The sequence below is a fragment of the Dreissena polymorpha genome, chromosome 3 (genome assembly GCF_020536995.1).
Source record: "Dreissena polymorpha isolate Duluth1 chromosome 3, UMN_Dpol_1.0, whole genome shotgun sequence".
Lineage (NCBI taxonomy): Eukaryota > Metazoa > Mollusca > Bivalvia > Myida > Dreissenidae > Dreissena > Dreissena polymorpha.
In genome coordinates, this window is record NC_068357.1 from 108074679 (window position 1) to 108089563 (window position 14885).

Consider the following 14885-nt stretch of genomic DNA (forward strand, 5'->3'; position numbering starts at 1 on the left):
GACTCAGGCTGCTTTTTTTATCGAAATTGATTTACTGTATTTCCAGATGCCTCTAAACGGAAGCTACGTTAATTAATTAAGCGTCTAAGAGTACAAAATGATATTAACGAGTAATATCATACCTCTATGTTGATATCCACATATTACAAAGGTGCCTGATATAAATGTTTGATATCAGGATAGTTTACGTTTATAATGGTCAATGTTTGGAGATGCCACATATACCTTGGAGTAAAAACTAAAGTCTTCCTATTTGGTAGAAATGAATTAGTTTTAAAAAGACCAATAATTTGATACCAAAATATAGCACATTAACTATTAAGCCTCAGTTCTCATGACATCATTATTATTACTTCAAATGTCATAAAACACATTCCTTCCCTACAAAAATGCAAAATCCTAGCGATTGTGCTTTATTATTGTTTAACCCTTTACCAGTTAGAAGAAACGTAAAAATGGCTATGTGCAAACAGCGTAAAAACAGAGCAGCCTGCGAGTAGGGTAATTACTCTATGTTTTTGGACACTTAAAAATAATTATTTTTTCTGTGTCAGAAAATTTAGATACGAACAAGAGATGTGTTTGTCAATAACAGAATGCCCCCTACTGCGCCCCTTTTATTTATTTTATTTTACTTTTTATTATTTTGCAGGTACAGATAATTATCTCCCTTTAAAACTTATTACTTCCCTTGGAATTGTTTTTTTTTTTTACCTTGAAGGATGACCTTGACCTTTCACCACTCAAAATGTGCAGCTCCATGAGATACACATGCATGCCAAATATCAAGTTGCTATCTAAAGCGTCATAGAAGTTATGAGTATTTTTCGAAACCTAAACGCAAAGTGTGACGGAAAGACTGACAGACAGACTCCTCCTTCGGGGGCATAAAAATATTCAAAATTACAGGTGTCCGAAAATTTAGAGACAAAAATTAAGGTGTCAGAATACTATAATAATATAAAAATAATTAATGTGCAATAATTTTTCGTGCAATTAACTCTTCTTTTCTGCTTAAAAAATTATCACAACTTTGCTAACTCTTGCCTGCTATGATATATAACAAACAAGTAAAAACTGAAAACATTCTGCTTCCTTAATTGGACGACATTGTTTGAAATTCTGTTGGGTGAATCCATTATTTCCTACCCGTATATATGGTTATTTACCCAATAAGGGGAATGTATTGGTCCATTGCCCTTAGGCATGCAACTGCTAGGTTTTATGACCTTAATCTGGATGTTCAGATCCATGATCGATTTGTCACAAGAGAAGTCTGTAGAATAGCAGGGTAAAATATACTGACAGAAAACTAAGAGACATTAATTATGGACAAAATCCGTATGTCCGAAAATTAAGAGTCAAGAAGAGTAAATATTTTTGCTAAATAAAGGTTGTCAGAAAACTTTTATTGCGGTAATTACGGTAACTTGCAGTCTGTTCAGGTTTTATGCTGTTTGCTACTCATCAGTGCCTAAGATTTGGAGATGAAGCCTTAAAAACTTGAATCTAGTAAGAAATCTTTCATAAAATTGAAACAAAAAGCCATGCCATTGTTTCTTTACTAAGCCTTGCCTGATACATAACACAACCATAGGGCCGTAACCTGTATCATACCTGATACATAACACAACCATAGGGCCGTAACCTGTAACATACCTGATACATAACACAACCATAGGGCCGTAACCTGTATCATACCTGATACATAACACAACCATAGGGCCGTAACCTGTATCATACCTGATACATAACACAACCATAGGGCCGTAACCTGTATCATATTAGCCCCATTCTGAGAAAACTGGGCTTAATGCATGTGCTTAGTGTCATCCTATATTAGCCTGCACAGTCTATAGTCAGGAACAAAACTTTCCACTTCTATTGAAGTTTTCTTTAAAAGTACGGTATGTCTCTTCTTTACAAACAAGAGCACGGCATTACGGGTGCCAACGCTCGGCTGAGGATGCAGTTTTGAATAAATGAAAGCTTGTCAGATTTTTGAATTTTTGTTTTAGAGGTCACAGTGACCTTGACCTTTGACCTAGTGAGCCAAAAATGGGTGTGTCGTGTAGAACTCATTAAGGTGCATCTACATACTGTGAAACCATTTATTTTCGACAGCACAAAATTTCGTCATTTTTATAAAAATGACGATTTCGTCAGCACTTAAATTCGCCGATTTCTGATTTTGAATTAAAAAAAATGCGTCAGTCAATATCCGATTTGTGTGTAATACATATTCGCGATCAATCGCAGTTGCGAAAAATCGTGGTACGAATGCGGGAACACACTTGAGAATCACTGCAGGAGGTGGGGCCTGTTTGTCACATGCCAATTAACTAGTCTTTTGTTATCAAGGGACAGTAATGGACCCTCTTAATGTATGCCATTCACACGTTCATTGTTATGATTAGCGGACAAGTGGGATCGAATAACCGTTAACGAGTGTTTTTAACAACGAAGCCAATTGCCAATAAGTCTTATTCTATTATTATAATTGCCATACTGATAACAATCGTACCTTTATCGGCACAAATTAGGGAAGGTGCGAACAATATGGGTAATAACTAGTGTTAGGAAATTATTTTGTCACTTTTCAATAAAGTTTCAAGCGTACATTTTTGATAATTTTAAGAACAGTAATTGGTCTCAAATGTCACTTTTTATCCTGATATCAACATTAAAATTATAAACTCTATGTGTGTGTTTGTTCTTAAAAAGTAAACTACCGGTATATAAATCAATAATGTCAATAATTTAAAAATAAATAAATTGATACATATAAAATAGTAATAAGTGTGGTTAAACGCAAACAATCAAACAACAAACAGCAATTAAAATATTCTTTATTAACTTGTGATAAATACGCATGTTGATCACACATCGTCATCTTTTCATTTGGTTTATTGTCTTTCATCGGCATTCGCTGCGTGATGGTTAATATGCAACACCCCTGAAAAACACAATGCACCTAATGGGTAAAAAAGTTATAAACAATTAGCGCTAATTCATTACCATTCTACATAAACGAAGTCAACGGATTCGATAAAGCTGTACTGCACACGCATTTTAAAGAAGTGTAACGTGTCAGTTAAGTACCTTGTGTAATCTACATCCCTTTGTGTCAAAACCGGATTAATCTTGATTACGAAACAGCAGTGAATGTGTGCATTGATTATGTTGGAATTTAATGCCTCATGTCTACGGTAAAGTTTTGAAATATTGTTCAAGTTAGTGTTTGTTTTTGTTCAAACATAGAGCATGATTGTTCGTTAGGATCTTAAATTCGCCGCTCGGTCGAGTGACGAAATTTATGAAAATTAATGCCTGACATGACGATTAATAATGGTTTCACAGTATGAAGTTTCAAAGTTGTAGGTGGAAAAATCAAGTGAATGCAGAAAGTGTCGTCCCTGATTAGCCTGCGTGGACTTCACAGCCTAATCTGGGATGACACTTTACGCACATGCATTTAGCCCAGTTATCAAATGCAGCTTATATAGTAACATTGCTTCAATACATACCTGACCAGCCTCGCTCTGGGAGACTGAACTCACAGAGGGGGGTGGCAGCGGGGGCGCAGAAGATTCTGGAACAAACCGGATCAACAACTCCTGAAGGGCCCTGAAATGAGGTTACAGACCATTGAAATGAGATAACATTCCATTGAAATGAGGTTACATGCCACAATAAATGAGGTTACATTCCATTGAAATGAGGTTACATACCATATGAAATGAGGTTAAATACCACAATATTTTCACTTGTAGCTAAATTAAACTCCATCAGAGACTCGTGGTCATCCTGGGCGTGTTTGAAGATTATTATGCATTCATCCTCAGTTTTATTTATAGTATGAAGCATGCAGATATTCTTTTTTCCTTTTAATCACGTTTTAATCAGCATTTAAAAAAATAAAAAATGTTTTAAGGTTCAAAGTATCAGTTTGAGACAATTGTTGTCTGATAAAAAATAATCCTTTGGAAGGTCTATCTAAAACACAGTATTTCCATGGCATTATCATAACTTTATTTTCAGCAGAAAAATATTTTGTTTTTATCTTGAATTCATGGTTCATAAAACATATTGTAAGATTTGTTTGCAAACTATACATAAAGCCGTTGTCTTCAGCTCAATTGAATGACAAGGCTATTGTCAAGCAATATGGTCCCCTACCGGCTCCACCATTGTCAGAAATTCCACCATTTTCAGATTTTTTTTTTATTTATTTTTTTGGTTGCCATAGCAACCACAATTTTTGGCGTAGGAACAACATGAAATGACGTGCATAATGTCCATATTGCCATCTATCCATGTTCCAAGTTTTATGAAAAAATATTAAGAACTTTCAAAGTTATCGTAGGATCCAGAAAACCATCATTTTCAGCAGTATTTATAGTCTATTTGTTGCCATAGCTACCAGAATTTTGGATGTAGGAACAAAATGAAATGACGTGCATAATGTCCATATTGCCATCTATCCATGTTCCAAGTTTCATGAAAAAATATTGAAAACTTTCAAAGTTATCGCAGGATCCAGAAAAGTGTGACGGACGGACAGACAGACTGACAGGTGAAACCGGTAGGGGACGAAATTCTTATGCCATCAGACATTTTCTCATAAATTTCCTGGGTAAAGCCAATATTTAGAAGCTCAAATTGATTTCCTGGTTAAAGCCAGTACTGAGAAACTCAAATTGATTTCCTGGTTAAAGCCAGTACTTAGAAACTCAAATTGATTTCCTAGTTAACATCAGTACTTAGAAACTCAAATTGATTTCCTGGTTAAAGCCAGTACTTAGAAACTCAAATTGATTTCCTGGTTAAAGCCAGTACTTAGAAACTCAAATTGATTTCCTGGTTAAAGCCAGTACTTAGAAACTCAAATAAATTTCCTGATTAAAGCCAGTACTAAGAAACTCAAATTGATTTCCTGGTTAAAGCCAGTTCTTAGAAACTCAAATTGATTTCCTGGTTAAAGCCAGTACTAAGAAACTCAAATTGATTTCCTGATTAAAGTCAGTACTTAGAAACTAAAATTGATTTCCTGGTTCAAGCAAGTACTTAGAAACTCAAATTGATTTCCTGGTTAAAGCCAGTACTAAGAAACTCAAATTGATTTCCTGGTTAAAGCCAGTACTTAGAAACTCAAATTGATTTCCTGGTTAAAGCCAGTACTAAAAAACTCAAATTGATTTCCTGGTTAAAGCAAGTACTTAGAAACTCAAATTGATTTCCTGGTTAAAGCCAGTACTTATAAACTCAAATTGATTTCCTGGTTAAAGCCAGTACTTTGAAACTCAAATTGATTTCCTGGTTAAAGCCAGTACTTAGAAACTCAAATTGATTTCCTGGTTAAAGCCAGTACTAAGAAACTCGTATTGATTCCCTGCTTAAAGCCAGTACATAAGAACTCAGATCAATTTTTTGGGCAAAGCCAGTAATTAGAAATTCAAATTGATTACCAAGGTAAAGCCAGTATGGTATATGATTGTTGAGTCGTGGGTAGTTCTTATAATGTTGTTACATCACAATATTTTATAAATATATGTCTATTAATCATTATAAACATAACAAGAGCACCGCATAATGGATGCCACACTCGGCTGCAAAAGCTTGTCAGAATTTTTACTTTTATAGGTCACAGTGACCTTGACCTTTGACCTAGCGACCCAAAAATGGATGTGGCGTGTAGAACTAATCAAGGTGCATGTACATATGAAGTTTCAAAGTTTTAGGTGGAAGTACTTTCATTTTAGAGCCTATGTTAAAGTTTTATATTAGAGGTCACAGTGACCTTGACCTGTGACCTAGTGACCCAAAAATGGGTGTGGTGTGTAGAACTCATCAAGGTGCATCTTCATATGAAATTTCAAAGTTGTAGGTTGAAGCACTTTGACTTTAGAGCCTATGTTAAAGTTTTATATTAAAGGTCACAGTGACCTTGACCTTTGACCTAGTTACCCAAAAATGGATGTGGTGTGTAGAACTCATCAAGGTGCATCTACATATGAAGTTTCAAAGCTGTAGGAAGAAGCACTTTGATTTTAGTGCCAATTTTAAGGTTTTAGCACGACGCCTACGGCGGACGACGAGCTGGCTATGACAATACCTCGAAAACAGCTCAGCTAATAATTGACCTTTGGGCTTTTTTTTCACATGTTTATTGCCGGTAATAATTATAAATAATTGATTGTATTGATAGTGTCAAACTGCCATCTTGAAAATGTTTTGGTTTATATGCAGTTTCTTGTTGGGTCGTAGATTCTGATTGGCTGTTCCTATTTCAAGATGTGCAAACTATAAATAGCCTTTAAACTTACATTGCAGGAGAGGTTGATTTTTGTGAAAAAATGCAAACAGACGATTAAGTATGAAAAAAACTCATAAATAACAAGAGCTGTCAAAGTACAGCGCGCTCGACTATTCGAGTGCTTGACAGTATAACGTAAGCCATCATGGGGAAATTGTTCAAATTATTCAATAAGGTCAAGGTAATAGTTCAGGTATATTTTCCACAATCTATTGAACATTTGTAAAGACATAAAACAAACAAATAAGATTTTATTTCATGTTTGATAACAATAGCTTGGGTGGGAAGTTTGGACGGTCGTTCAAATATAAAGTAATTAAATAAATATTTGATTGTTTTTTTTAACCATGTTTCAAAGAAAAAAATATTCTTTTCTGGTTGGGTAGGGGGGGTTGAGAGGGGGGTATAATGTTGGATGTGGTCATTTATTAGACGATCTTTCAAAACTAAAAAAAAGGAAAAACAAGAGATGTGTTCGTCAGAAACACAATGCCCTCTATTGCGCCACTTTGAAATTATTTTATTTTTTACCTTTGACCTTGAAGGATGACCTTGACTTTGAACTTCCACCACTCAAAATGTGCAGCTACATGAGAACGCCGCTTTAAAATTATTATTTAATTTTTTTTTTACCTTGAAGGATGACCTTGACCTTGAACTTCCACCACTCAAAATGTGCAGGTTCATGAGATACACTTGCATGCCAAATATCAAGTTTCTATCTTCAATAATGCAAAAGTTATGGCCAACGTTAAAGTTTTTTTTTTCGGACAGACAGACAAAATGACATACACACATACTGACATACTGAGGGACAGTTCAACTGCTATATGCCACCCTACGGGTAGGGGTATTGTTTGGGTGGAATCCATTGTGGTATTCAGGTAAGTGTTGTTTTGTCAAAGTATTAATAAAATCTGATCATAAATAAAGAAGTCATGGCAATTTAACTAAAATTTATTCTTTTCACCTTAAGAGTCAAGGTCATTCAAAGGTCAAGGTCAAATTGAACTTGCCAGGTACCGTATCATCATCATAGCAAGAAAATATCTTTAGTTTGAAAGCAATTTAGCTTTGATACTTTAGAAGTAAAGTGGATCTAAACACAAAATTTAACAAAATATTCAGTTACTAAGACAAAAAAGAGCTGTGTTTGTCAGAAACCCCAAATGCGCCGCTTTTTTTTTCCTTTGACCTTGAAGAATGACCTTGACCTTTCACCACTTAAAATGTGCAGCTCCACGAGATACACATGCATGCCAAATATGAAGTTGCTGTGTTCAATATTAAAAGTTATGAACATTTATGTTTTTTATATTTTGACCTTTGAACTTGAAGGTTGACCTTGACCTTTCACCACTCAAAATGTGCAGCTCCACGAGAAGTAAGTAAGAGATTGATTGGAGAAATGAAATTATTTTATTTTTATTTTTTACATTTGACCTTAAAGGATGACCTTGACCTTTCACCACTCAAAATGTGCAGCTCCACGAGATACACATGCATGCCAAATATGAAGTTGCTATGTTCAATATTAAAAAAGTTATGATAAAACTTTAACGAAGGTTTAAGTTTTAGGAAAGAACAAGAGATGTGTTCGTCAGAAACACAATGCCCCTTATTGCGCCGCTTTGATTTAAAAAAAAAAATAATTTGACCTTTGACCTTCAAGGATGACCTTGACCTTGAACTTCCACCACTCAAAATGTGCAGCTTCATGAGAACCTCGCTTTGATTATTATTATTTTGACCTCTGACCTTGAAGTATGACCTTGACCTTGAACTTCCACCTCTCAAAATGTGCAGCTTCATGAGAACGCCGCTTTGAATAAAAAAAAAAATGTTGACCTTTGTCCTTGAAGGATGACCTTGACCTTTAACTTCCACCACTCAAAATGTGCAGCTTCATGAGAAACACATGCATGCCAAATTTCAAGTTGCTATCTTCAAATTGACAAAGTTATGGCCAATGTTAAAGTTTTCGGACGGACAGACGATATATATGAGACATTTGACCTAAAAGGATGACCTTGACCATCACCTTTCACCACTCAAAATGTGCAGCTCCGTGAGATGCACATGCATGCCAAATGTCAACATGCTATCTTCAATATTGAAAAAGTTATGGCCAATGTTAAAGTTTTCGGACGGACAGATGCCATATGTATGACATTTGACCTTGAAGGATGACCTTGACCTTCACCTTTCACCAATCATAATGTTCAGCTCCATGAGATACACATGCATGCCAAATATCAAGCTGCTATCTTCAATAGTGCAAAAGTTATGGTCAATGTTAAAGTTTTCGGACAGACGGACAGACGCCATATATTAGATATTTGACCTTGAAGGATGACCTTGACCTTCATCTTTCACCACTCAAAATGTGCAGCTCCGTGAGATGCATATGCAAGCCAAATATCAAGTTGCTATCTTCAATATTGAAAAAATTATGGCCAATGTTAAAGTTTTCGGACGGACAGACACCATATATTTGACATTTGACTTTGACGGATGACCTTGACCTTGACCTTTCTCCACTCAAAATGTTCAACTCCATGAGATACACATGCATGCCAAATATCAAGTTGCTATCTTCAATATTGAAAAAGTTATGGCCATTAAAGTTTTTGGACGGACAGACTGACATACACACATACACATACTGACAGACAGTTTAACTGCTATATGCCACCCTACCAGGGGCATAACAAGAGCTGTCAGGACAGCGTGCTTGACTATTTGATTGCTTGACAGTATAACGTAAGCCATCATGGGAAAATTGTTCAAATTATTCAATAAGGTGAAGGTAATAGTTCAGGTATATTTTTCACAATCTATTGAACATTTGTAAAGATATAAAACAAAGTAATAAGATTATACAGTACAGCTAAGGCGGAACAAACATTATCTGCGGCTACGCCACGGCAAGGTTATTAGTACGCGGCGGCCGAATCGTGTGTTCATATCAAGTTGCTATCTTCAATATTGCAAAAGTTATTGCAAATGTTGAAGTTGGCGCAAACAGACAGACAGACAGACAGACAGACAGACAGACAGACAGACCAACCAACAGACAGGGCAAAAACAATATGTCCCCCACTACTATAGTGGGGGACATAAAAATGTTTTGGGTAAGTTAGGAGTGGGGGGGTGTTTAGAGGGGAGTATAATGTGAGGTGTGGTAATTTATAACATGTTGTTTAAAACAAGAGGGCCATGGTGGCCCTGGGTCGCTCACCTGAGTAGAAGTCATGTAAAGCAAGGGTTGTTAACTTTGTTTTGTGAAGAAAAAGGGTTTGTTGTTTTTGCCGATATATAAATATATGCTTTATAAGGAGTTGTTTGTGTTTGTTTATGCTTTTTACAATAGACATTTGCTTCCCATTGCAACAAATGTTTATTTTGGATAAAAATGATTTGAGGACAGTAATTAAATAATGAGCACAATCAGCAAAAGAAAATGGAACTTCATTTTTTTCACAATTTGAAGTGAAGCTTTGAGATAATTATATAAGCATCTCAGCATCTAAGGGTGTTATACGGGATGACTTTTTTTGCAAGAACAGCTTTAGATACAGAAAACAACTGTAATTTTTCAATATAATTTGTTTTTTCATAATTCAATAAAATATGTTGTTATCATATATCAAAGTATATTATGAGGAAGTAAATGAGTATAAGCATACAGGCCTCTTTCTATTTTGGGAAAAAGTACCTAGCAAAAATGGGATTCTTAGTCGCAAAATCTTTCAAATTGGGAAAAATTTTCATCAGCAAAAGCATTATTTGGAAAATAATTTTTCTTATTTTATCTTATTAAATCTTATGTTTTCATACAAAGGTATTGCTCTAAAATGCTAAGACAAGTCAGTGTTTTTTTTCACCTAAAGGGGAATGGTGGCGGGGCTCGTCCAAAGGGGAAAAACGCGTCGTTTTTTAGGAAAAGGGGAAAATTACAAATTCACTCTTTTATATGTAATGATATTTATTATATGAATACAGATGTATGTATGAATGCAATATTCATAGCAACCCCAATATCAGCCAGATGCTTATCAGTTATCAGGGTGAAAATCAATCAGCTCGACACCAATGTTACTAGAATATTGATTAAATAAACACCTCTCAACCAATGTGAATGAAATAAAAACTGTTTGAAAAAGCAAAAAATTGTCTACAAAATGTTGTTAAATTCGTTAGTTTTAAGTTATAATATCATGACCACATAGTAAGATTAATCTCAAACTCTTATCAATATTGACCCATGTGCGTGAATTGCTATTTCCTGCGTACTCGCTGTGAGCCCTATGTGTATATTTACAAAATGCGCGCTTGCTAATGCTCATAAATATTAATGAGACAAGTGAAATCTAATTCTCCAATGAATTACGAATTAATTGATGCATTCAAAATTTGCATATGTTGACCCTACACTGAGAAAATAGTCCGTAAAGTCTATGCATTTTATTTGTATTTCCGCATTTGATATTACTATTTTGAACACATTATGGGAAAGAGGAAAGATTGATCTTTCTTTTGATACCAAAATTATTGTTCGCAACGGAAAAATTAGGTGTTCGCATTTTAAATTGAAGTAGCACTATTTGCCAGCTTAACCACAAAGTTGACACGAACGCTGAGCCGCATTAACGTTCCGCCATTTTGTATGGAAACTGAAAAGCAGCGTATCGGAAAAAACCAATAGCGAGGCGAAAATATAATTATATCGAATTAAACCCTACTGATTTCAAAAGGTAAATACATTCAGTGCCCCAGATAAGCTGCGTATTTGCGTCTTTCACCCTATTAAAATGTTTAACAAGAGCACCGCCTTGCGGGTGCAGACCTCTCATCTATTTTCTTTTTAAAGGTGAAGGGACTCTCATTTTCAATCACAAAGGAGGGAGGGGTGGAGTGAAGAGGGGTGTATAGTGTGGGGGCGTGGACATTTATTACATTATCTTCCAAAAATGCGAAAAAAAAATGGAAAAAAAAAAAAAAAATCGGAAAGGTGGGGGTTGGGGTGGGGGATTCTTGGATGCGATAGTTGGACGGTATTTCAAACATAAAATAATAAAAATAAATATTTGTGTTTTTTAACCGTTTCAAAAAAAAAATTGGGGTGGGGTGGGGGTGTATAGTTTGAGGGTGTGGTGGTCATTTGTGAGATGATCTTAAAAAAAAACAAAAAAAAAAACAAGGGCTGTTTGTAAAACATGCATGCCCCACTATATGGGCTATAAGTTGTAGTAGCAGCCATTGTGTGAATACGTTTTTTTGTCACTGAATACGTTTTTTGTCACTGTGAATGGTGGTGGTGGTGGTGGTGGTGGTGGTGGTGGTGGTGGTGGTGGTGGTGGTGGTAGAAGAAATAGTAGTAGTAGTAGTAGTAGTAGTAGTAGTAGTAGTAGTAGTAGTAGTAGTAGTGGTAGTAGTAGTAGTAGTAGAAGTAGTAGTAGTAGTAGTAGTAGTAGTAGTAGAAGTAGTAGTAGTAGTAGGTGGTGGTGGTGGTGGTGGTGGTGGTGGTTGTGGTGGTGGTGGTGGTGGTGGTGGTAGAAGAAATAGTAGTAGTAGTAGTAGTAGTAGTAGTAGTAGTAGTAGTAGTAGAAGTAGTAGTAGTAGTAGTAGTAGTAGTAGTAGTAGTAGTAGTCTAGTAGTCGTAGTAGTAGTAGTTAGTAGTCGTGTATTGTCGTAGTAGTCGAGTAGAGTCGTTTCGTAGTCGTAGTCGTAGTCGTATCGTAGTAGTCTAGTCGTAGTCGTAGTCGTCGTCGTCGTAGTCGTCGTCGTCGTAGTAGTAGTAGTCTTAGCGCAGCAGTAGTAGACGCAAAGTAGTCGTAGTAGTGTAGTAGTAGTCGTACGTAGTAGTGTAGTCGCGTAGTATAGTAGTATGTCGTAGAGTAGTAGTAGTAGTAGTAGTAGTAGTAGTAGTAGTAGTAGTATAGCAGTAGAAGTTGTAGTAGTAGTAGTAGTAGTAGTATAGTAGTAGTAGTAGTAGTAGAAGTAGTAGTAGTAGTAGTATTAGAGCCAGCAGCAGCAGAAGCAGAGTCAGTAGTAGTAAGTAGTCAGTAGTAGTATGAATTACAAAAATGCATTAGCCTTACATTTGGTTTAAAATTTAAATATATTACAAGGGAGGCAAATCTGTAACAATAAATTTAAACTTATTGCATTTGTTTCCCCTGTAGTGTATTACCTCCCCTGTCCTGCTTATATTTATATTAATCAACAAAATTTAACATTAACACAATATTTAATATACAAAATATACAAAAAAATCTCATATTCTGATAATATTTTTACTGATCCACTGTATTTTACTAAAAGGATGATATTTCATTGGACTGATAATTATAGATTTAGGATAACAGACCAGTTGCTTCAGTAATATTGTTCAGAGTGTGCCCTGTTGGCCGCGTATGCATTCTAAAATTATCATTAAAAAAATAGGCAAAAACGAATAAACATGCAAAGTTCAACGAGTTCCTGCGGCCATGTTTTTTGACGAATCAAATTTCTTTGAACAACTTTTTCAGGGGAGCCTTCAAAGGTCATCCCTGTAAAAAAATTTGAAAATCTGATGAGCGGTTTCTGACAAGAAGATTTTTTAAGGTTTTTACCATATATGGTCATGGCGGCCATGTTGGTTATGTGATCAAATTTTTTTTAACAATTCTTTTGTCCCATGACCTAGGGATGCTCCACATGAAATTTAGTTGAAATTGGCTCAATGGTTTAGTAGAAGAAGATGTTTACAAATTGTTTACAGACAGACAGACAGACAGACAGCCGGACGGACGCCGGACAGTGAGTGGTCACAATAGCTCACCCCGAGCTATCGCTCAGGTGAGCTAAAAAAAAAATGGGGGGGGGAGGTTGGGGGGGGAGGAGGTTGGGGGGGAGGGGGTGTGAGGGGGGGGGGGTATAATGTGGGGTGTGGTAATTTATTAGATGATGTATAAAAAAAATGGGGGGGGGAGGTTGGGGGGTGGGGGGAAAGGGATTCTGGGTAGGGGCGTGGGGTATTGTTTGGTTGGAATCTAATGTGGTATTCAGGCAAGTGTTGTTTTGTGAAAGTAATAATAAAATGTGATCACAAATAAAGAAGTTATGGCAATTTAAGCAAAATGTTCGATTATATAAGTGTAAAAGGGGCCATAAGTATGTCAAAATGCTTGATACAGTGGTATGCTCTTGCTTATAAGTTGGTGTCATGTTGGTAAACAAGTATGCAAAATATAAAAGAAATATGTCAAAGGATATACGAAATATAATTTGGGGTAGTACGCAAACTTTAACATAGATTTATAAATAATATGCATATTCTAAGTATAAAAGGGGCCATAATTATGACAAAATGCTTGATAGAGTTGTCTGCCCTTGTTTATAGGTTGGTGTAACGTTGGTAAACAAGTATGCAAAATATGAAAGCAATATGTCAAGGGACAAAGAAAATAGTTGGGGTAGTACGCAAACTTTAACATTTGCTGCATATTTTAAGTGGAAAAGGGGCCATAATTATGACAAAATGCTTGATAGAGTTGTCTGCTCTGTTTATAGGTTGGGGTCATGTTGGTAAAAAAGTATGCAAAATATGAAAGCAATATGTCAACAGACAAAGAAAATACATGGGGTAGTTTTCAAACTTTAACATTTGCTGCATATTGTAAGTGGAAAAGGGGCCATAATTATGACAAAATGCTTGATAGAGTTGTCTGCTCTTGTTTATAGGTTGGGGTCATGTTGGTAAACAAGTATGCAAAATATGAAAGCAACATGTCAAGGGACAATGAAAATAGTTGGGTAGTACGCAAACTTTAACATTTGCTGCATATTGTAAGTGGAAAAGGGGCCATAATTATGACAAAATGCTTGATAGAGTTGTCTCCTCTTGTTTATAGGTTGGGGTCATGTTGGTAAACAAGTATGCAAAATATGAAAGCAATATGTCAAGGGACAAAGAAAATACTTGGGGTCGTACGCAAACTTTAACATTTGCTGCATATTGTAAGTGGAAAAGGGGCCATAATTATGACAAAATGCTTGATAGAGTTGTCTGCTCTTGTATATAGGTTAGGGTCATGTTGGTAAAGAAGTATGCACAATATTAAAGCAATGTGTCAAGGGACATAGGAAATATTTGGGGTGGTACGCAAACTTTAACATTTGCACACTCACGCCCACACCGACGCCCCGGTGAGTAGGATAGCTCCACTATATATATTTCATATATAATAGTCAAGCTAAAATAAATTGTGTAACTAAGAACACTAAATGAACAATACATAAAAGAGGAACTATTTGATAAGAACTTATTGAGTTCTGATGAATTACAATATTGACCTGTTTTTGTTGCATTTTTCATCAGCAAAACAATGATGACTGTGTCAAAACTTTTTTTACGAAAGGACTGCAAGTGGGAACATTCCATCACACGATCTCTATTTCCTTGACTCAAAAAGAATCCACAACTCAACAAGAAACTACCATACTAAGAAATTTTAATTGATTTTCTAGGTAAAGCCAGTACTTCCAAACTCAAATTGATCTCCAGGGTAAAGGCAGTACT

General features: G+C 35.7%; 1 protein-coding gene across 1 annotated transcript in view; it reads right to left on the reverse strand.

The window, feature by feature from the left end:
* LOC127870922 (enhancer of mRNA-decapping protein 4-like) overlaps window positions 1-14885 on the reverse strand; it is a 143949-nt gene that overhangs the window by 74412 nt on the left and 54652 nt on the right. Inside the window, exon 15 of the mRNA XM_052413498.1 lies at window positions 3528-3627. Coding sequence (XP_052269458.1) covers window positions 3528-3627 — 100 coding nt within the window. The remainder of the gene's footprint in view (window positions 1-3527; window positions 3628-14885) is intronic.